At 41.8% G+C, this 24,578-nt stretch overlaps 1 protein-coding gene across 2 annotated transcripts in view; it reads right to left on the bottom strand.

Annotated features, from left to right (window-relative positions):
* magi3b (membrane associated guanylate kinase, WW and PDZ domain containing 3b) overlaps positions 1–24,578 on the bottom strand; it is a 282,632-nt gene that overhangs the window by 107,768 nt on the left and 150,286 nt on the right. For both annotated transcript variants that reach the window (XM_080422003.1, XM_080422002.1), the window contains exon 2: positions 5,987–6,103. In XM_080422003.1, the coding sequence (XP_080278129.1) occupies positions 5,987–6,103 (117 nt within the window). The remainder of the gene's footprint in view (positions 1–5,986; positions 6,104–24,578) is intronic.

Here is a 24,578-nt window from a genome sequence, read left to right as displayed (position 1 = left end):
ATTAACCATCTCTCTCCCTCCCTTGCTTGTGCTACTCCTCCTCCCACAGTTTTTTTTGTGGCACGTATTACGGATGCAATATGTGAAATCCACCGCTTCTTTGAGAATGGTTGCTTGTATGTTTTTTAAGCGACAAATTTGCGATTTGTTGTTGTTGCAATGTTTACTAACTTTAATTTAAACTTTGCCCAAATACGACACTGACTGACTTCTCAGTACTGACTTCATAGCATGTCATAGATCATTTGTTCTCAAAGTGGGGTTCGGGGACCCCCAGGGGTCCTTGAGGGAGTTCCAGGGGGTCCTCAGCTAAATGATGGATAGTTAGGAACCAAATGGACCCTCATGGGTCTGTAACTCTGAGAGTGTACAAATGGAACCATTTGTACACTCTCAGAGTTAAATTAACATTGATTTTACAATATAAATTGGGGTCCCAGAGATAGAAATGCCATTAAATGGGGGTCCGCAGCCTACTGCATGTCAAACTGGGGGTCTTTGAAATTAAAATAGATGAGAATCACTGCTAGAGCCGTGAAAAAATCTTCTCTTATGGGGGTCCCTGGCATATCATTTCAAATGGGGGTCTGTGGGCTAATAAGTGTCAATTTGGGGGTCCTTGACATGAAAAAGTTTGAGAACCACTGTCATACATGACTGATGTCATAGATTGGCCTCGATGCACCGGAGCAACCAGGAATTGCACCTTTCTAGTTCTCTCCTGTTCTTCTCGACTTAACACTTAAAATGTGTCAGACAGTGCCTTATTATCGGCTCTGTGCAAAAGTGTAGTCCCTGGTTTACAGAAGATGGCATTTCCTGTTCTGATTCATTTTCTAATAGCTTTGCTTGATTGGCTTGGCAGCCGGTTTGAACTGGAAACACACATATGACACCTTAACACGTGTTTTCAGTTCAGATCTGATGCTGAGCCAATCAAATTAAACTATGGGGAAATGTATGTCACAGTATGATTGGAAAACCAGTCAGATTGAAAAAGGTGCACTCGTTTTCACCGACGGAGGCGCGTTGTCTGAAGGGGACTTGAGCCACAAGCGACACCGCCGAGCGAGCTTAGGCGAGCGAGTCGCCGTGCCGAGCGTTGCGAAGTCACCTTCAGCCGACTCAGCGCCGTCCGAGTTATGTCTCAATAAGGACAGGTCCTATAATTCAATCTCATCTCTAGGGCTGGGCGATATGACTTCACATCAATACCACGATTATTTCAAACTTTTGCCCGGATGTTTTTTTTAAACAGTGAAAATAGCAGCTCTACAAGCTCACAACACATCGCGATGTGACACGTTATGAGCTTGTAGATTATACAAAATCTATTAGAATCGTTTCGTGTCGATTTACGACATTAAAAAAAAACTTGCTTCTCGATGAATCGATTAACCTACATGAGCAAGATTAAGTCAGTTATCGGTTCTAAATATCAGGTTTGTTATATTTTCTATTAAATTGCCCAGCCCAATCTCTTACAGAGACAGTAAAAAAAAACAACAAGCTGTTATTAGGACACGACGATGAACGGCAGCTGCGTGCCAGTGACAGGAGTGCAGGCAGAAGTCAGGAAAAAGTAGGCCATTGGCACACAGACACAAAGCACATCTGGTAAATCCTGCCGCTGTTTGTGCGAGCATTGCTCACATTTTCAGGATAGATTAAGCAGAGGTATGCAAAAATAAAAACACAGTCAGTGGGGCTGGAGAAGAATGTTAATTTATCAAGTAAACAGAAAGTGTGCCACTTGCTCTGTTGTTTGCTGACAAAAACATAGTTAGTAGCAATAAACTAGCTTCTAATACTCTTGTTTGGGACAATAATTGGGCAATTAAGTGATTTAAGCAGTTAGTAAATAAATATTGCAGACGAGAATAATGGTGGGCATGGAAAAACAGAACAATAATGAAAAAATGCAGAGTCAATGGTAATTGAAAGAGTAAGAGAGAGAGAGATACAGAGAGAGAGAGAGAGGGAGAGAGAAAGAGAGAGAGAACGAATGAATGAAAGAGATGGAGAGGCACAGACGGAGAGAGTGAAAGCTGGAGGGATGGAAAAGGGGCCGACTGAATGATAGAGGTGCTGTCAGAGTGGCGATGTCTTTGGGTCTCTTGGTCATTAGGACAATAATTAAATAATTCAATAATTCAGATTCAGGCTCACGTGGTGAAGCCCACTGGCTGTTGTTGATGAACGGTACTTACAGTGCAGAGCCTGCCATCGTTACACCAGGGAACACAAAGCTCTGCAGGGAGCTAGCTAGTTAGTTACTGTGCTGTACAAACACCTACTTGTACAGGGCAGTGGTGTAAAGGAACTAAGTATATTTACTCAAGTACTGTACTTTAAGTACACATTTGAGGTACTTTTACTGGAGTATTTCCAATTGTCTATGCTTTTACTTCTACTCCACTACATCTCAGAGGCAAATATTGTACTTTTACTCCACTGCAATTATTTGCAATTACTTTAACTACATTTGGATACCAATACTTTTGTAGTTTTGAATTGTGTATTTAGAAAAATGTAATACATTGCAGTATTGACGTTTTGCTTGGAACAGAAATCGAATTCCTCAAAGGCAATTCCAATGCAATCAAAGTTCCATTGATGGGATGGGTGTTCAAAACACGTCATGATCATATTCTTCCCAGTACTGTATGTGTAATGGATCCCCCTAGAAACCAGTTGAGAAGTTCTTTAAAGAGAGACCCGGCGAGAGAACAAGAGAAGGATGGATAAGGGGGAGGGGCAAAGAGAGAGAAAGACCAATGCAAAATAGTGAAGGAAAGGAGGGTTGAAACAGTAATATTACATAATTAGTGTGCTTTTCCAAATAGAATGAGGGGGAAAAAAACAAATAAAAACATACATGAAAGGTATACTGTAAGCGCTTCACTTCCTGCACATTCTCACACTGGTGCTGCTTGCAATTCCCCTGTCGACCAAACAACTTACAGTCCCTTGGGAGGTTAGGCAAGAGAGAGAGAGAGAGAGAGAGAGAGAGAGAGAGAGAGAGAGAGAGAGAGAGAGAGAGAGAGAGAGAGAGAGAGAGAGAGAGAGAGATTGAGAGAGACACACACAGAGAGAGAGAGACACACAGAGAGAGAGAGAGACACACACAGAGAGAGACAGAGAGAGACAGAGAGAGAAAGAAAGAAAGAGAGAGATGCAGCTTAACAGTCTGTCATAGCCTGCAGGAGCAGCAGCTCCACATGGGGCTAAAGCCTTGACTACGCTCAATTATGCCCCCCTCTCTTTATTAATAGGTCCCAGCTCGTAAATACTGGGCATGGTAAATATAAAATAAAGAACACGTGTCGACAGGCACAGCGCTTTCATAATTAATTTGTTGCGTACCGCACAGCGGCCACGTCTTTCTCCTAATGTGGTTTTTGTCATGTTGTAAAGTCCTAACAGCTCATAACTGCTTTCAACAGCATGAGTTTTTGACATCAAATTTACAGGCCAGTGAGTGAGATGGCCAGGCCAGTGACGTCATCAGCTCAGCTGCACATAGAAATACATGGGGGGGGGGGGCGCAATCCTCCAACTCTATTTATCATGATGGAGGCAATTGCTTGAGTGCTCCATTGCTCTGGCACCAGTGATCATGAGCCACTCTGTGGGATGGTCGTTGATTACGTAGTGAAACCAACAAATCAATCTACAATATATAGCTAATCAAATGTCAATACAAGAAAATATAAAGTATAGATATTTCATTAAACTTTTTTGAAAATCATGTCGCACACACTGTGGCTCAGTGGTGTAAAGTGACTAAGTACATGTACTCAAGTACTGTACATAAAGTAACATTTTTAGGTACTTTTACTTTACTGGAGTATTTCCAATACTTTTACTTCTACTCCACTACATCGGAGAGGCAAATATTGTACTTTTACTCCACTACAATTATTTGAAAACTTTAGTTACATGTTACTTTGTAGATATAAATGATTACATTATAAAACATACATTAACTACTTTAGCCTTATTTTATACCTAGGCTACTTGAAAATAGCCGATCTACAAGCTCACAACGCGTCGCATCGCGACGCGTTGTGAGCTTGTAGATCTGCTATTTTCAAATATTTTAGTACTTATACTTTTGGTACTTTAAGTACATTTTGATGCCAATACTTTGGTACTTCAAGTAACATTTTGAGCAGAGGCCTTTTACTTGTAACAGAGTATTTTTATATTGTGGTATTGCTACTTTTACTTAAGTAAAACATCTGAGTACTTCTTCCACCACAGCTGTAGATGCCGTGTACTTGACATCCAAGTACACTGCATTCGAACAGAAAGGTGAATCAACTTTGTCAGTAATCAAAATAACAAAAATACGGGTTTTTTTACACTACTCACTGATTAATTTTAGGTTTACTTTGTCTTGAACCAAGAAATAACAAAACTTTTTACCTTTGTCATTTTGATTACTGACAAAGTTTAGTCATCTTCCTATTCAAAAAACGCTAAAGTATGTACCTTGCTGCTTGTTCCTGCGTTTCTGTGTGTATTTTGATTTAGTCACGTTTAGTCACCTTTCTATCCAAGAAGAACGCTACAGAAACCTCGCTGCTTTTTTGTTGATAAAGACACAGCTGGCAGGAAGAGAGAGAGAGAACTGCAGATAGCGAGGGAGAGGAATGCAGGCGTATTTACAGAGAGAATATGACTTTGATCATAGAGATGATACGACGCCAAAGTAAATAAGTAACATGGGGGTTAGCAAAGATGTCCTTGGCTGTGTTGCCATGGCAATGTACTAGTGTGTGGGTTTGTGTTGTGTGTGTGCGTGCCGTGCGTGCGCGCGCGTGTAACGTATGTGTGTCTGTGTGCACGTGCGCTCATGTGTGCGTGTGTGTGTGTGTGTGTGTGTGTGTGAGAGATACAATGTCATATCATATCATATCATGCTACACTTAACCTATTCAATCCGGGAACGCATCTGTGTCATTTTAGATTTCTTTGGCTATTCAAAAATAGCAGATATACAAGCTCATAGCGCGGCACCGAGTGCCGCGCTACGAGCTTGTAGATCTGCTATTTTTTTTAAAAACTTGAACATTTGTGCAAATCTTTGAATATATGTTTTTTTAAGCGAACATTTGTCAAATATATTGTTCCGGGGATCCCAGGAAGCAAAGATTTGAGTTACAAATGTTTGCTTTTAATAATATATATTCAAAGATTTGCACAGATTTTCAAGATTTTTCAAAAAATAGCAGATCTACAAGCTCATAGCGCGGCACTTGGTGAACATAATGACAGGTGATACAGTGTTGTAGGAGGAGTGGTTCTCAACCTTTTGTCGTAAATGTTTATAATCATGTATGACAACTTATAACAACGTTTCTAACGTATTATAAGTGCTGGTCATAATGCGTTATATACAGTAGCTCAGTGTAACAGCTTAAAGAGGTGGTGCCATGTTTTTTCACTTTTTCTGTTTTTCATGTGTCTATGAGGTTGATAGAACTTCATTAAGCCCCCTGGTGGTGTTTTTATGGTGTTTTATGTCTTCTCTGACTATTTTGAGTTTCTACCTGGAGGCTGAAACCTTGAGGGTCAAACGTGCCAATAGAAAAACAGCCCTTTTGTGACATAGTAAAAAATATACCCTCCCCCTCATTATCATAACACAACAGGTGTGGGCATGAGGAGGAGGAGGGACTATGACAGGTGGGTGGTGCTAAGGTGGTGGAGGAGGTGCTAAGGTGAGAACCAGGTATGCTTAATTAACTGGAGGCGTGTCCACATAAAAACATAATTTTAACCATTTCTATACACTTTTTTGAAAAAAATCTTCCTCCTAGTATAACCATAATACCTGATGATTATGTTTTAAGGGGGGAAAAATCACTGAAAATCACGGCACCCTGTCTTTAAGTGTTTGGACAGTTATTTGAGGGCCCAACAACAGCCCACAGGTTGAGAAGCACTACTGCAGGCTGAAAGGAAACACCGTACTTACAGGGGATGGTGCGTAAGTAGAGGTTGTCCCGGATGATCTGCTGGAGTTTGTGGTCCAGGGAGCCCTTCTGGAACTGCAGGCTGAGGTAGTGCCGCAGGTCCGAGTTCAGGACCTTACCTTGAGACCACAGAGACAGAAACGTTAGGAAAACAAACCCCCAAAAAAGTCAGCGGTCAACGCATCTGTGTCATTTTAGAAACTTTGGCTAATAAAAAATAGCAGATCTACAAGCTCATAAGCTATGAGCTTGTAGATCTGCTATTTTTGAAAATATATTTTTTTAAGCGAACATTTGTAAAATATTTAGTTCCAGGGAACCCCAGAAGCAAAGATTTGAGTTACAAATGTCTGCAAAAAAAAAGATAAAAAATCGAATATTTGCACAACTTTTCATGGTTTTTCAAAAATAGCAGATCTACAAGCTCATAGCGCGGCACTGAGTGCCGCGCTATGAGCTTGTATATTTGCTATTTTTTATCAGAGCAGTTCAAATAAACCATCTCCCAGAGTCTGGCTACTAGAAAGCAGCAACAATTCATTGAACTAATCAATTAAATCGTTTAATAAAATAATTGCTATTGGAGAAACATTTTGAATTATTATCATAATTGTATTTAATCAGTAGAAATCAATAGTTGCGGCCCTAGAGAGCAGAACATTATTATGTAAAAGAAGTACCAGCATCCTTCATACCGTAGAACACAGAGTGCAGCTACAGTAGTATAGGTCTGGGTCAGCAAACACTTTCATTGAATAGAGCTTCCTGGGTGTCAAATACATACAAACTATATTGTACAGTAATTGCTGGTGATCAAGGTGTCTGTGTAGGCCAGTAATAAGTTCGACCACAAGTTTGTAAATCAAAAGCTGGGTCCAGGTCCAGAATAACCGCCCTCCATAAAAGCATCTCATTCCAGAGGGTCGATTATGCAAACTGAGAGATAAACTAGTCAGTAAACCAAGCTATTTGTGCCTCTGGAGCATTTAATAAAAAATGATGCAGTGAGAGAGGATTTTGCCATCGAAATCCACTTGGCTTAATAAGAGGCGATCTTAATTGTAAAGGAGGAACGTTGTAATTCAAATAAATGAGATAAATCCTGAAAGCCCTTGTCCCCAATAAATATCCATCAGTATGAACACCTCTCTCTCCAATGGTAGAACCGGATAGGACCGGCACCAATTAACAATCTGGCATTGTTAAATCTTGGACAGCATGGCTTGCCAGCAAAGGGACCAGCCACACAGTCTCTCTACCTCCCCTCCATACAGAGAGAGCGTTTGTGAAACAACCAGTGGTGGAACAAGTACTCAATGTTTTCACTTAAGTAAAAGTATCAATGCTGCAATGTGGAAATAAAAGTACAAAAGTATTGGTGTCAAAATATGCTTAAAGTACAAAAAGTAAAAGTACTCATTATGCAGAATGTCCCATTTCAGTTTTCAAATGTCTAAAAATCTTTTGAAAATAGCAGATCTACAAGCTCACAATGCGTCGCATTACGACGCATTGTGAGCTTGTAGATCGGCTATTTTCAAATGGCCAACATGTATAGGGCTGAAGTGCGTAATGTATGTTTTGTAATAATAATACAAATCTCAAAAGTAACTAGTAACTAAAGCTTTCAAATAATTGTAGTGGAGTAAAAGTACAATATCTGCCTTTGAGATGTAGTGGAGTAGAAGTAAAAGTACTGAAAATTGGAAATACTCCAGTAAAGTAAAAAAAATACCTCAACATTGTACTTAAGTACAGTACTGGAGTACATGTACTTACAGTAGTTACTTTACACCACTGGAAACAACTGAGCCGAACTTACAACAGTGAGTTGCTCAGTTTATAGGATGCACTAAACTTTCTTCCCGAGCCTGCCACGACACTGATGCCTCAGGCTGAAGCCAGATCAGTAAGGCTTTAAAACTTGTATGAGACGAACCATCAGCCTGTCTCTCCCGCTGTGTTATAGAGAGCTTGATGCGCTTAGATACCCCACCATGTAAATGTTGTTACTGCTGTCTCTAGCTTACTATAGCACTGGTTTGGTGGGGGAAGAGGTATAGCTGTATACATACTACACGTACGTACCGTAATTTCCGGACTATAAGGCGCACCTGAATATAAGCCGCACCAGCCAAATTTAGGGAAAAAAAACAAATGTGTGCATATACAAGCTGCACTGGACTATAAGCCGCAGGTGTGAAATCCATAGATTTAGAAGGTCCCCTAGTGGCCGCTAGCTGTAAAAATCCATAGATTAGCCGCACCGCTGTATAGGCCGCAGGGTCCAAAAATGGGGGGAAAAGTCGCGGCTTATAGTCCGAAAATTACGGTACATACAACTCTCGCATCGCATATAACTGAAGTACGGAGTTGGTCCCTATTCCCTGCCCCGCCAGTTCTATCAATATTAATACCCCATATGGCATTGATATCTGCGCCCCAAACCAGATGAAAGCCAGTGAGATCCAAAAGATTTGTTGTGGAGGCAGAAGACAAAGCAATAGGGTGATAAAACACACTTTCTGAATGAGATGCGATTCCTGAACGGTGGCAAAATCTAAATGTTTCTACACACTAATTCTAGTATAAGTGGTCCTTTCATGCAACATATTAAGACCCTGTTAAGACCAATGTTGGTCCCTCTGACCCTCAGCACGGGAGCTGCACCTCAGTGCTGTGTGTTGGATGAGTCTTCTCCTCTACTACCGATACACACATGACTCTGTGGCCATACACAGCTCCTAGGTCATCCTCAAGTACTGTATGTTAAAGACACGACACGAGTGTGGGGGGCCGATGGCCTAGTGGTTACGGTGCATACCACAAATAGGCTCTGCGGCCTGGCAGCGAGTCGCGGGTTCGGTTCCCGAGCCTGACGGCCTTTGCTGTGCGTCACTCACCGTCTCTCTCTCTCTCCCCGTTTCCTGTACTATCTTCACTGTGCTATCAATAATAAAAGGGCAGAACAGCCCCAAAAATGTATAATAAAAGACACGACAGTGACTTTTGAAACAACCAGTGGTGGAAAAAGTACTCGCCTACGGCGACGAGGTCAGACCATTGACAAGATGGTGTCAGGAGAACAACCTCGCTCTCAACATCAACAAGACCAAGGATGAGCGGGTGGTGGTGGAATACAGGAGGCCAAGGAGAGAGACCACCCCTATCTACATCCTCACAGTGAAAAACCTGTATGAGACGAGCTTGTAGATCGGCTATTTTCAGCTAAGAGGTTTGGTGTACACAGGGGGAAAAAGAGCAGACCAAGTACAGAGCCAAAGGGTCAAGTTTAAATGTCTGAAAACACACATTCAACATGAATCCAATATGTAGTGGGGGGGTCCCTGCTTCATCGCTCTCTCAGCTAAGGGGTCCTTGGTCTTAAAAAACGTTGAAGAACCGCTGGTCTTGACGACACAGGCCTTCACACAGGCATTATCGTTGTACTGTACAGTACAGTATGTGACTTTGATTGCACTCCACTGCTGCGGCACTTATGTATACGGTACACTTACATATGTCTGCCACTCGCTGCGACTGTAAGTGATGTCTCACCTGCACGAGAGATCGTGACTCTATATCTGCTGCTATTATATCGCTCGCAATTCACCTCTGCACTCTATTGCCATTTTAACCACGCACAAGAGACCGTGATTCTATATCTACCTGCGTATACATGTATCTGCTGCTATTTTTAGCTTCTGCAAATGTTTCAGTACCCGAACAAGAAACATTTCTGCCTAATTACTATTGTATTCCTATTTGTATATATTTGATATTGTATATTGTTGTTATCTGACTTAGTTTTTCTTGCTTCTTTCCTCTATCATGTCAGCCTCTTCTTCAAACTACAAAATGTTGGGAGCTTGTATGAGAGAGAATTACATCAGAATCACACTTTTTATTTTTACACCTGTGAACTTGTGATGTGATAATTGCATTAAGTATGCATGCTGTTCTAATAATGCTGAAACACCTTTGACTAAAAGACAAAAAGTGCTGTTCCTGCTTGAACGGTCTGTTATACAATGAAGTCAACGCATTGAAAAGCCTGCTGTTACCATTGGAACAGACTGTTCAAGTGTATCGAGGCAAATAGCCACCGTCCCTTCCTCATTTTACCTCATCGTATTACATTTCTAAGTGAATCATAAAGCAGAGATTTAGGCAAATAGGTGGAGGCGGCTTAGGGAATGATTTTTTAAACCCTAAAGACAACCTAAAGACTGCTTTAAAACGAAGAGAATATGCCTCTCAGTTACACAGGCATTCCCCAATGTTTTGCAGAGAATGTACATTTTGCACTACTATTCTGTGAAGTGGTCCTTGATATCAGCGAGGTGCACAACCATCATCTACAACCAGTGGTGGAAAAAGTACTCAATTTCTATACTTAAGTAAAAGTATCAATACCACAATGTAGAAATACTCTGTTACAAGTAAAAGTCCGGAATTCAAAATGTACTTGAGTAAAAGTACAACAGTATTGATATCAACATGTAGCCTACTTAAAGTACCAAAAGTAGAAAGTACTCATTATGCAGAATGTCCCATTTCACAAGTTTTCAAATGTCTAAAAATCTTTTGAAAAAAGCAGATCTACAAGCTCACAATGCGTCGCATTGTGAGCTTGTAGATCGGCTACTTTCAAATGGCCGAAAAGTATATAATGTATGTTTTGTAATAATAATTAAAATCTGCAAAGTAACTAAATAATTGTAGTGGGGTAAAAGTATAATATTTGCCTCTGAGATGTTGTGGAGTAGAAGTAAAAGTACTGAAAATTGGTAATACACCAGGTAAAGTAAAAAATCACACCCAGTGTGAAGTGGGCGGTGTGGTCACAGTGGTCATCACAGTGATGGAAGTTCACTTAAAGAAAAGTAATATTGTGGACCAACCATTGTACACCCCCAACTTTAAAAAAAACATAAATGTGTATTTTTTAAGTGCATAGTCCTATTTACAGGGCTATGCACATGTGTCATGTTTCACTAGCCAATCACAGTCCTGAATAGACTGTGATTGGCCAATCACGGTGCAGGGTTAGGGGGGTACACTGGTGGCCAATCACAGCGCAGGGTTGGGGGGGTGCAATTTCCAAACCTCACATATAGGGGCGGTTTCACCGCCCAAAAATACCTCAAAATTGTACTTGAGTAAATGTTCTTAGTTACTTTACACCACTGTCTACAACCCAGACAATCTGGAGGTGGTTGTGGAGGGGAGGATGAGGAGGAAGCTGGATGCTTTCATGGTGAACTCCTCCCTCTATGGTGAGCTAGCGGGGTTCAGCCACTAGACTCACGACCCCAGCACGCCACAAAGCTATACTTGTGACAGTGCCAGTAGCCATCAGACCAAGCCTGGCTCCATATGAGAACTGAAGCCCTGCACCGTTTGTGTTCTCTGGGATTACCGGCTCCTGCTTGACTCTACTGGGACGTACACTACAGAATACACAGAGTACAATTAGATGCCTAAGGATAACTGTTGTGAGACTTACATTATATTAACCCATTAAGACGCATCTGTGTCACTTTTTGATTTGAGCTAAAAAAGCATTATTTTACACTTTGGCTATTCAAAAATAGCAGATCTACAAGCTCGAGCTTGTAGATCTGCTATTTTTGAAAATTTGTGAAAATGTGTGCACATTTTTTATGTACGGTATATATTATTCTAAAGCGAACATTTTAAACTGAAATATTTGCTTATGGGGGGTCCCTGGAACAACATATTTTGAGATGGGGGTCGGCGGCCAAATACATATGATTTTGGGGGTCCTTGACATGAAAAAGTTTGAGCACCACTGATATAGAAACATACGCTTTTCAGAATACTGTTGGGATTTAGAAGACATTTGTAGAATCGGCTTCAGGTCTTAATGGGTTAACTCATATATTCATTGGTCATAGATTGTATGTATACTCATTATATTTATATATTCACTCTGGCGGCAGTGGCTCAGGAGGTAGAGCGGCCGCTTGTGGAACCGGAGGGTTCCCAGTTCAATCCCGGGCTCTCCCAGAGTTAGTGTCGACGTGTCCTTGAGCGAGACGCTTAACTGCTCCCGATGAGCAGGTTGGTGCCTTGCATGGTTTCCTCCACCACCATCGGTGTGTGAATGTGTGTGTGAATGGGTGAATATAATGCACAATTATTGTAAAGCGCCTTGGATAAAGGCGCTATATAAGTGCACCATTCACCATTTATATGTATTATCACTATACTGAAGGCCGGTTGGCATTGTACATCATTATATCACTCTCATATTCACTGTTGATAGTCTATACTATTCATATACCCACTGACAATAGATATATATATATACTCATGCATATACTGTACAGTATATTCATACCTATATTTATTGATAGAATAATGTTAACTCTGTTATATTAGTCCCAGTGCAGATGTCAAGTGTTAGGAGTCAAATTTACATTTGTTCTTATCTCTATTCTTACTTGTACCTATGCTGTGTTTAGCGCTTACTGCTGTTGCGCTGCATTTCTCCATGATCAATAACAGTTTATCATATATTATCTTACATCTATACCACATTCAGTTGAATTGAGACTGTTCGTATCCAAACTGCTAGGTGATAGGTGGTGGCTGTGTGCTGTGATGCAAGGCCTCTTAGTTTCAATAACAAGCACCCCAAAAACAAGTCAAAAAATCTTCAGCAAAGAGATGAGTGATGCCACAACCCCTTAAACTGACGAGAGAGCTTCTTCAAGTGAAGTGCCAGAGAGACGTGGCCTTTGTGCTCGAGGCTTGTGTGAGAGCCTTTGTAAAAAAAAACAAAAGAAGTTCATGCAAAGTTTGCAGCTGAGGGGCTGCTTTATATTCGTCTCATACACAACTGGGATGGAAAACTATCTCTCTCTCTCTCTACGAGAGAGGAGAGATGATGATGATGGGGATAAGAGGCAAGATCTTCAACGTCTGCACTGTTTCTGCGTGCCGTGAACCCTCATCTCTTGAAACCGCCTGAGTGCCGAGGGGTCTAAAAAATAATGCTCTCTCTCTCTCATTTTCCCTCCGTCTCTCCTCCTTCCTCTCTTTACCTCCTGCCGTTCCATCAGTCATTACCTCCGTCTCCTCTTGTCTCCCCCTCCGCCAGTCTCGTTCCTCTCTCTCTCGCCCTGACACATAAGACTAAAGCCTGCTCAGCATGACCCCTTCCTCGACCCCCCCCCCCCACTACATGGTTATGAATGCCAATCGGCCAGAACTAAAAAAAGAAGCAGAAATCCATCTAACGGCAGATGTCCAGTATCTGCTGATAGAGGGAGAGAGAGATAATTATGTACTTGTGAAGGGGATAGAATAATGATGAGCTGCGGGAATACTTCTCCGCGCTCAGTCTCATTCCCTCCCCCCCCCCTTTCAAATGATGAAAAAAAGAGGAGAAAAAAATACGAGATTAATCGTGTTTTTCACTTCCACAAAATCGTTACTTTCCGTTCCCCCTACGGCCGTATAGGCTGTCTGAAACGCGTCGGGTTTCTAAAATAGAGTTGTTTTTCTACGGTATAACTGTGAGGATGGCAATAATTCTTCTCCTCTCTGTTTTAGGAGCTGCCGTCTCAGTGGGAGAGCCCTGTCTTTTTTCTGTCTTTGACCGAAAAGCAAGCAAACTACTCTGTAACGAGAGAAGGCCACATCACAGCTGGTCCAGCAGACAGAAGGACAGATGGACACACGGGAACGCTGGGGGCCTTCATCTCTCTATCTCTTCTTCCAGAAAATCCTTTTTCAGCATATTCTAGCCCGCCCACCCATCCTTGCACAGCAAAAAAAAACACGGGAATACCCAGAGAAAACAGGCTGTTTAAGCCATTTAAACCGGGAACGCATCTGTGTCATTTTAGATTTGAGCTATGACCATTATTTTATGCTTTGGCTATTCAAAAATAGCAGATCTACAAGCTCATAGAGCTCTCGGTGCCGCGGCACCGAGTGCCGCGCTACGAGCTTGTAGTTCTGCTATTTTTGAAAAATCTTGAACATTCGTGCAAATCTTTGAATACATATATTTTTTTAAACAACATTTTTAACTAAACTTTGCTTCTGGGGGTCCCTGGAACAACATATTCTACAAATGTTCACTTTAAAAATATATACATTCAAAAATGTGCACATTTCACAATTTTTCAAAAATTGCAGATCTACAAGCTCGTAGCGCGGCACTCGGTGCCGCGCTACGAGCTTGTAGATCTGCTATTTTTGAATAGCCAAAGACGTCTAAAAAGAGTAAATGACAGAGATGCGTAAATCCAGGATTGAATGGGCTAAAACAGCTTCGGTGTGGTGGTCCATAAGGTCTTCTTGAAGGCTCAAACAGCCACACGACGGGTATTCTTCTTCATGGGTGTACAGTAAGGTCGTGAAGTGTACAGTATAGTGATAATGTATTTGCAATGTTTTTTTGTCTCGTCTCTCTCACTCACACAAACCCACCGACACACACAAAGTACTTGTGACACATATGCAAGCCTCCCCTCTGTGTTCAACAGCCAGAAAGATGGACATATATACTGTACTGTGTAACTGTACCGAATGGAGCAGGTGTGAATGTGTTCGACTGTATGAGGGTTAGGGAATAGGACACAGCTGAAAGGGAAGCATCACATTTGGCAGGATAAATACAAATCAAGCAAACAATCAGGCACACACACACACACACATGCGTACGCACACACGCGCGTGCGCACACACACACACGCGCTCCTCTAATCTGGTTCATTGTGCATACAGTGCAGTCTTTGTGGTTTTTCTCTGGGCCTCTGTCAGAGGCTGTTAGCGAGGTTGTCACTTCATAGATGCGACTCATCTTCAGATAACATTTTGCTATTGTAAGCCTTGCCTCCTTTTTTTTTCTCCCTTCCCGAAGCGGAGCAGAGGGCTCAATGGACTCCATTGTTGTGTCCCCACACCGGCCCATATACACTCTCTCTCGCTTGTGGGGATATTTGTAGTGAGTGAGTGCAGCCAAGCCAAGGAAAATGAGCATAACACACATCATATGTCAACAAGAGAGAAAAAGGAACGAGGTGGATTTTGTGCCACCACCCCCCTTCCCTCCCCCCCCAACATTCCTTCTTGCCGTTCCTCTTCTCATCCGGACCGAACCTCATGCCGTCTCTCTCTCTCTTCCCTTGACATCGAGCTCCTCCTTATGACTTTTTTTTTCTTTAACATTTCAATTTTACATCCTTTCTGTTGCCTACTTGTGGCCCTTTCATCGTTAACCCATTAAGACCGTGAACGCATCTGTGTAACCACTTTATCCATGTTTTATACTTTGGCTATTCAAAAATGTCAGATATACAAGCTCATAGCGCGGCACCGAGTGCCGCGCTATGAGCTTGTATATCTGATATTTTTGAAAAATCATTAAACTTTTTGAAAATCTTTGAATACATATATATTTTTAAGCAAACATTTGTAACTTAAATCTTTGCTTCTGGGGGGTCCCTGCAACAAAATATTTTGAGATGGGAGTCCGTGGCCAAATACATATCATTTTGGGGGTCCTTGACATGAAAAGGTTTGAGAATCACTGATATAGAAACACACGTTTTTCAGAAAGAACTGTGGGATTTAGAAGACATTTTGTAGAATCCCCAGAAGCAAAGATTTTAGTTACAAATGTGTGCACAAATTGTCACGATTCTTCAAAAATAGCAGATCTACAAGCTCGTAGCGCGGCACCGAGTGCCGCGCTACGAGCTTGTAGATCTGCTGTTTTTGAATAGCCCAAAGAGATCTAAAAACGACACATGATGCGTTCCCGGTCTTAATGGGCTAAACATACTAAAAAATCCCTCACTTCAGTATATCTATTATGCCGCAACATAAGAGCTGACAGCAATTTAGCTTGGATGAAAGTCAAGTCAAATCGACCGTGGATTCCTTCCAGATAGCACTCTCTCTCTCTCCCTCTGCCACTGAAGCTCCCCCGTCTCCTTTTATGCAACCGTTTCATTTTCACATGATTTGAGGTGAATCCTTCCGTGCTATTTTCGCCACTTTACTCAGCATCAGCAGCAGTATAAGGGCTCAAACCTTCTTGGCCTCGACACAAAACGCCTGGCAACCTCAAAGGAACAGGAACACACATAGGGAGAGTGTTACTGTGGCGAGGGCAAGGAGAGAAGTGTTCTGTAACTGGCACCGACTGGTTGAGGCAGCTAGACTCTTCACATCTTCACTTACAGAACAACACTTAATCCGTTAAGGCCGGGAACGCATCTGTTGTGTCATTTTTAGATTCCTTTGGTGATTCAAAAATAGCAGATATACAAGCTCACGGCTTGTAGATTTGTAGATTTTTGAAAAATAGTGAAAATGTGAGCAAATCTTTGAATCTAATTTTAAAAGTGAACATTTGTAACTCAAACATTTGCTTCTTGGGATTCTACAAATGTCTTCTACTGTAAATCCTAACAGTTTTTTTTGAAAAACTGCTATAATATCAGTGGTTCTCAACCTTTTTTCATATCAAGGACCCTCAAAATTATATGTATTTGGCCGCGGACCCCCATCTCAAAATATTTTGTTCCAGGGACGCCCAGAAGCAAAGATTTGAGTTAAAAATGTTAAAAAAAGAACATATTCAAAAGAATTGCACACATTTTCACGATTTTTCAAAAATAGCAGATATACAAAGCTCATAGCGCGGCACTCGGTGCCGCGCTATGAGCTTTGTAGATCTGCTATTTTTTGAATAGCCCAAAGAAATCTCAAAATGACACAGATTCTTTCCCAGTCTAAATGGGTTAGCAGAGAAACCACAGACATAAGAGTCACACCGTATCGTGTGCAGAGTAGACCGGTCACTTGTCTCACACTCACAGGGTGTGGGAGACGATTATGAGGAGGGTTTTTGCTCTAAACGTATTTGTCTGGCTGGAGAAAGTTGAGTGTCGGAGAGAGAGAGAGAGACGGCGAACCCAGGGTGGAGTGGGTTGTGGCAGTCCAAACAAACCACTTCTTCTGAGAGGAAGAACCCAAAAGCTACAGACTGCAGTAAAAACCATCAAGGCAGAATGAGATGTTTTTTTTGCCTATAGCAGCAATGATGACGACGCTACGCACAGAAGCATGCCGTCGTGGAATTCTGGCTCAAGGAACATTGGAGTCGAGACAATATTCTAGGTGCTGGTTATGCTTTGTGTACATGATATCATGGTCAGAAGTACAAGTACATTAACACTCATGTCAGTGGTACGGTAGTTCTGCCTCGAGCGAACTGCACCTCGAAAAACAAGCCAACTCTTGCAATAGAAATAAGCCAAATCTCACCTCGAAAAACAAGCCAAGAATTGCTTTAAATAAGTAGACATGGCAACACCGTTGCGTGGATCTTCTTCTAACCAGGAAGTAACAGACATGTTGCACACTGAAATGGGGCTATGGCGCCACCCCTGGATCGGCCGGGAATACCATGTATACTGTAGCTGCTTGAAGGACAATTGAACCATAACAAGATAGGCTGTGCCAAAACAATAGCTATTAGGCCTATAGTGAGGACATCTAGGCTCTTACAAGCTGACAAATATCATAAAGTATTGTGGAAGTATCACAAGTGATGGTATAACATAAAGGTTAGATAGCCATATATCTTCTTCCTCAATGCCCACTTCTGGTCAGACGAAGGAGGAGCCAGGCCCGGAGTCAGTCAACCCACCGTGCCTAGAGCCTTCTAGTGTCGCCAACACTTGCTGTTAACATCTCTCACCTGCCACCCTAAACCCTAACCCCCTAATTAGCACTGTCTCTTACCTCCCCTCAAGAGACAGTGGGGGCTGTAGTAGCGTGCCACTTGGACACAGGCCGGGGTCTGGTCAGCCTCGGTCAAGGTCGGCCTAGCCTGCTGCAACCCTCCTGATTTCGTGTATAAAGGGGCGTGTGTATAGAGCCGGCGAGAGACGGCGCCTGATCCCATTGGTTCACCGATCTGTCCGTCAACCCCCGCCCCGTTAACACAACATTACGAGCGACGCCCACTGCACTCTGGTTGGTTGGGAAATGAAACACTTCCTCATACCCAGTACAGGCTATAGTTGGGCCAGGCTTTTATTTTTTAGCAAAACTAAGCAATAAAAGCCTGGAGATCGAGGCTAAGGTCGGCCTGGAGGAGGGTGTCTGTTGCGAGACCCGAAACACCCAGTGACTCCAGGAAACAACACTGATGATGTGTCCAAGTTTGTCTCATCTGTTTAAGAAAGTAGGTCGCTGATATATATTGCACTTTGACCTTAGCGCTATACTGTAGGTATACTCTTAGTTGCTTGTTTTAGAAGAGAATGCACTTAAAGGTATCATGACATTCATTTAAACTTTTTTTATTTTCAATGTTTTATTTGGGGTTTTATGACCTCAATTACACCCAAAAAACCTGAACTTAGAACATTCAGTAGATTTTCTGTGGTCTGGGGTTTTCTGGATAATTAGGCTGAAAAGTAATCTGAGCTTGGCCCTTCGACAGTGAGGTCACAGTCGATTAATCCCGCCCACTCTCCTCCTCGCCCCTCCCCTCCCCTATCCTTTCCTTTGGGGGGGGCGGAGCAGAGGCGATGATTGACAGGCAAAATCCCTCACCAGCGACACCCGCAGGCAAAGATTTCTTTTTTCATTGCAGTTGAAAAGGCTTTAGAAATGTGAGAGAAAAACACCTGCCATGGATCACTGGAATGGAATTTTCACTTAAAACTTTTTGTACACTTTTGAAGGACCAGGACAAAGACTTTGAATGTGGTGTAAAAGTGAATGTCATTAAACCTTTAAGACTTCTGGTGATTAGTATAGTTTTCTTGCCTATACCTATGTTGAATGCACTTATTGTAAGTCGCTTTGGATAAAAGCGTCTGCTAAATGACCGTAATGTAATGTAATGTTTGTGCATCAGTAGATGTTTTTATTTAGTGTATAAATGAGTTCAGTGCAAGAAGAACTAGTTTCCCAACAAACCAGGAGGGAATAGATAAATGCTTAAATGCTCATTACGGTGCTTTTCTTCTGAACAGGGTAACATAACCTCTTTTAGATAAAACGTTACAACTCGCATGCTGTCCCTTGAACGTGCAGAGCTGTGCTCTATAATTTAGGTACTAAATGATGCCATTTATTCAGGCTATACGTTGTGCAACATTGGTTCTCAAAGAGGGGTCCGGGGACCCCCAGGGGGTCCTTGGGGGGGGATACCAGGGGGTCCCCAGCAAAAAATAGCAGATCTACAAGCTCATAGCGCGGCACCGAGTGCCGCGCTATGAGCTTGTAGATCTGCTATTTTTGCAAATCTTTGACTATATACATTTTCAAAGCGAACATTTGTTTTGTTACTAAAATCTTTTGCTTCTGGGGGTCCTTGACATGAAAAGGTTTGAGAACCACTGTTGCACAACACAACACAGGGATCGGTACACACTGCTCAAGGTTGCGGATGGAATTTGTATAGATTCTTTTCCAACACCTAATTGGTCTATTTCTGAACATGCAGAGATGCCAGTGAGTGGCTGGTGGCTGGTGGCTGTGATGACATCATGTTCCCAGGCATTCACTCTTAAGCATGAGGGAATTCCGTAGGGAGGTCATTATACCACCTGTTATCTGACTTGTCAGGTGCAGTAATTAAATAGGCTTCTGGATAGCCAATAATGGCTATGCCACGGGGTCTGAGATCGCTCTCTCCTCACACCTTGATCTCCAGCACGGCTTTCTGACATATTATAGAGAATACAGAGAGACAGAGCTAGGCATTCTTTTCACATTGTGCAGTGTGTTTAGCAGCACTTTAGCTGAAAGGCATACCCCCCTCCCCCCAACAAACAAACACTAAAAATAAATTAAAAAAAAGCAAAGCCTAGCGAACTAACCACAATGCCAAGTGAGAGAAGAAGAAGAGAGCACACACATATCTTCTCCCACCCTCTCTGTCACGCACGTGCACACGCACGCACGTGCACACACACACACACACACACCTGAGGTGCCGCTTGAACCCAATCTTGTCTAAAGCCTCCTGAAAGAGCAAGGTTGGAAACTCCGACTTCAAAAAGGTGCTCCAGTGTACTACTGTAATTCCATGTATAACGACTCACACAGGCAAACTGGTGCGTTTGTGACCAAAAAAACAAGCATTGTATTTGGCTTTGATTACCATAACAGGCTGACTAGCTGAAATAATCTCTTGCCTGATGGATTTATTATTACATTATAAAACATACATTAACCACTTCAGCCCTATTTTATACCTAAGCTAATTGAAAATAGCAGATCTACAACCTGAGCTTGTAGATCGGCTATTTTCAAACATTTTAGTACTTTTACTTTTGGTACTTTAAGTACATTTTGATACCAATACTTTTGTACTTTTACTCAAGTATTATTTTTTTCTTCTGACTTTTACTTGTAACATTGCAGTATTGATACTTTTACTTAAGTAAAACATTTGAGTACTTTTTCCAACACTGCCACCTACACTTATGGTCACATACTGTAGGCCTAATGTAGGTCTCTACATCTTCTTAAACTGACTCTCGACTCCGTTGCAGACCTTTAGCTCGCAAAAGCTGTATTGGACTGCAGTTCAACAGTCCGTGTGAATGCACCCAATTTGATTTCATTTAAAAGTATACCGCCAGGTCAATCATGGGAGGTTAACGCAAAGGAGAGATGGAACAATGGGCTGGATGAGAGTGCCTGAGTGAGTGAGTGGGTTGCCAGGCCAGGAGAGAGATAAGGATAAAGCCCAGAGCAGAGGTCATACAGGTTGATGGTACCTCAGCAAAGCCCTATTTGACTGAGCGCCGCCGGGTACAATCATCCTCCATGAAGAGGAAGCCGGTGACCTGACATCAATGGTATGGATATAGAGAGCCTGTGATGCACACAGTATCGCATCTGCCTGGCTGTTAGTCAGTGGTGGAAAAAAGTACTCGAATGTTTTACTCAAGTAAAAGTATCAATATTGCAATGGTAGAAGTACTCTGTTACAAGTAAAAAGGCCTGTGTTCAAAATGTTACTTGAGTAAAAGTACAAAAGTTTTGGTATCAAAATGTACTTAAAGTACCAAAAGTAAAAGTACTAAAATGTTTGAAAATAGCAGATCTGAAGCGACGCGTTGTGAGCTTGTAGATCGCCTATTTCCAAATAGCCTATGTATAAAATAGGGCTAAAGTGGTTAATGTGTGTTCTATAATATCATCATTTATATCTTCAAAGTAACTAGTAACTAAAGTTCACACATAATTGTAGTGGAGTAAAAGTACAATATTTGCCTCTGAGATGTAGTGGAGTAGAAGTAAATATAGACATTTCGAAATACTCCAGTAGTAAGTAAAAGTCCCTCAAAATGTTACTTAAGTACAGAACTTGAGTAAATGTACTCAGTTACTTTACACCACTGGTGTGACCTGACATCAATGGTATGGATATAGAGAGCCTGTGATGCACACACAGTGTAGCATCTGCCTGGCTGTTAGTGAAGGTGGAGCAAGGCGTATAGGAGACACAGACCTGACAGTGCGAGGTGGTGGTGAGAAATGCCGTAGGGTAAGATCTCAGCCATATGGAGGACAGAGTGTGAGAAGTATTATCACACACTCTGAGGAGGAGGAGGATAAATACAGGAAGAAGGGGGGGGAATGCATCCAAGCAAGGTTCCCGTGCTACACAATATTATACGTATGCATTACTGACTGTTGGGTGGAAAAACCTTATGTGTCCAAAACAGTTCCTTTTTTATTATTTCAAAAATATTTAAAAATAGTGAAAATAGCCGTATATATATATAGTATATAAATAGCAGTGTAAATTTTGATAGCGAGTCCTATTTTAGTCTTCTGGCATTGTTTAGTCTTAGTCTAGTCTTAGTTGACTAAATATCAAAATCTTAGTCTTTTAGTCTCTTAGTCTAAAGGTCATTACACACCGGCGAATATGCGAATATACACAAAATTCGGACTCGTTCCGAATAAATAAAAGACGCATTTTCGCTTTTTCGCTCCGTGGAAGCTTGCATTGACTTTATAAGTTAAAAAAAAAAAGCATATCATTCGCATGAAAAATTCGCCCCCGGTGTGTAAGGGCCTTTAGTCAAAAACAATTACCGGTACACTGCAGCAAATTGTGATTTAGTCTTAGTCCTTTGAATAACACACCATTTAGTTTTAGTCCCCTTTTAGTCTTCTGACATCGTTTCGTCCTAGTCGACTAAATATCAAAACCTTAGTGTTTTAGTCTTAGTCTTACTCAACAAAATGAACACTGATAAATAGCTATTTTCACTCTTGTATGATGAGCTAGGGCATTCATTTACTGTACAAGTTTAAATACGGAGATACAAGGTTTCTGCCCGACAGTGATGATATTATGTTTCGAGTTACAGTGCAGAGCAGCAAGAAAGAAACGGGATGTTCAGTATGGAAGCAGCCTGTGTTTGAAAGCCAGAAAGAGGGAGAAGGAGAGAAAGCTATGTCTCGTACGGTGAGCAGAGCATACATAGTACAGTAGACATGCTTCTGAAGGTGCAACCACCACCACCACCACACTCATGAATAAACTACTTTTTTCTGAGTGAACTAAACTAATGACCTCAGTCGCTTGGTTCCTTGGGCGCAAAAGTTATTCTGCCGCTAAGGAGAGGATTGAAGTCATTAACCCATTAAGACCCGAGGCCGATTCTACAAACAGTTTTTGTTTTTTTAAACCTATGCTGCTACATACAGTGGTTCTCAAACTTCTTCATGTCAAGGACCCCCAGAACTATATCAGTGTGCGTCAGTTCAGCCAAAGCTAAGGTATGGAAAAGTTAGGGTTGCCAACTCCCAGAGATTAAAATAAGGTACACCTATCCTGGGGGCGCACCCAAAACCCCCGAAATGCATAGAAAACTATATTATTATACCTGTGTCATTATACCTATGACACAATACAAACACAATGGTCTTACATCTGCATTAGGCCACTATTCATGATTTTTTTATTAAAAAGATAAAAATAAAAAAAAGCTTTCTGGAGCCAAGGTATGGCACCTGCCATACCTTGCCATACCCAATTGACGCCCCTGAACGATATGTATTTGGCCGCAGACCCCCATCTCAAAATATGTTGTTCCAGGGACCCCCCAGAAGCAAAGATTTGAGTTACAAATGTTCACTTTAAAAAAATATATATATATATATTCAAAGATTTGCACACATTTTCAAGATCTTTCAAAAATAGCAGATCTACAAGCTCGTAGTGCCGCGCTACGAGCTTGTAGATCTGCTATTTTTGAATAGCTAAAGAAATCTTAAAATGACACAGATGCGTTCCCGGACTAAATGGATTAATTGTCGCCGTCTCCACACAGACAAGTGAGAAGAGGAGATAAGAAAGGTGAGAAGGTGCGGTCGGGGTTGTCAATCCCTATCTGTAAAGTGACCTCTCTCCGGAGCAGAATCCATGCCATCCATCTGCTACAGTCAGCGAGCTAACATTCAGGGAAAGAAATATCTTTGTTGGAAAGTGGAGCATCTGCTCTGCTGTAAGGAAACTCAGTCATATCTACAGATTGCATCCTGTGATTAAGGATGATTTGTTATGAGCGTGGGTGGAAGACTCAGTCGCGCGGGGCAGCCTTACCTGCAGGTGAAACATCCTGTTATACTCTCTCTCTCTATGGGTAAATATCTATTCCAATCCCATTCTGCAATGCATTCTCCAACAGCTTGTGGATGCCAGGAGAAATCATATGCTCTCAACGTTGCAAAAGAAATACTGGATCGGAAATGTCAACACTGCCTGCCCGAAAGATATGCTGTAGCCGACTGTGTGCTCTGTCTACACTCTTGTGTCGAGGACGGCTAGATAACAGGGAACAGAAAATGGCTGAATAATTAGTCTAGACTTAGTCTCCTTTCACTAGTGTATAAGAGTAGATTCATTCTATGCGTCTAATAGTCAAAAAGGTATGGAGTGAGTTTTAGCTGCATGGCTAGCAGAGATGTACACAAACACATACAGTAGGTCAGTGGTTCTCAAACTTTTTCATGTCAAGGACCCCCAAAATAACACTTATTAGCCCTGGACCCACATTTGAAAATATATGCCAGGGACCCCCACAGGAGAAGATTTGTACGGCTCTAGCAGTGATTCTCAACCATTTCAATTTCAAGGACCCCCAGTTTGACATGCATTATGCTACGGACCCCCATTTAATGACATTTATATCTCTGGGACCCCAATTTATATCGTAAAATCAATGTTAATGTAACTCTGAGAGTGTACAAATGGAACCAAATGGACCCTAACGTGTTCATCTGGTTCCATTTGTACACTCTCAGAGTTACAGACCCATAAGGGTCCATTTGGTTCCTAACTAGCTATCATTTAGCTGGGGACCCCCTGGGACTCCCTCGAGGACCCCTGGGGGCCCCCGGACCCCACTTTGAGAACCAACACTGTAGGTAGGCTATCTTATAATCATATCAGCACCATGGACAGCAGCACAAGTCACTAAACACACACCAACCAAGTTCTTGTGTAGAAGTTTGTTGTTACTCTATCTTTGATCTTTTTCTTAATCTTTTTAAATT

Source organism: Gymnoscopelus braueri, assembly GCF_963280865.1.
Source record: "Gymnoscopelus braueri genome assembly, chromosome: 3".
NCBI classification, from domain to species: domain Eukaryota; kingdom Metazoa; phylum Chordata; class Actinopteri; order Myctophiformes; family Myctophidae; genus Gymnoscopelus; species Gymnoscopelus braueri.
The sequence above is the reverse complement of the archived record's forward strand: the minus strand, read 5'-3'. Positions and strand labels throughout refer to the sequence as shown.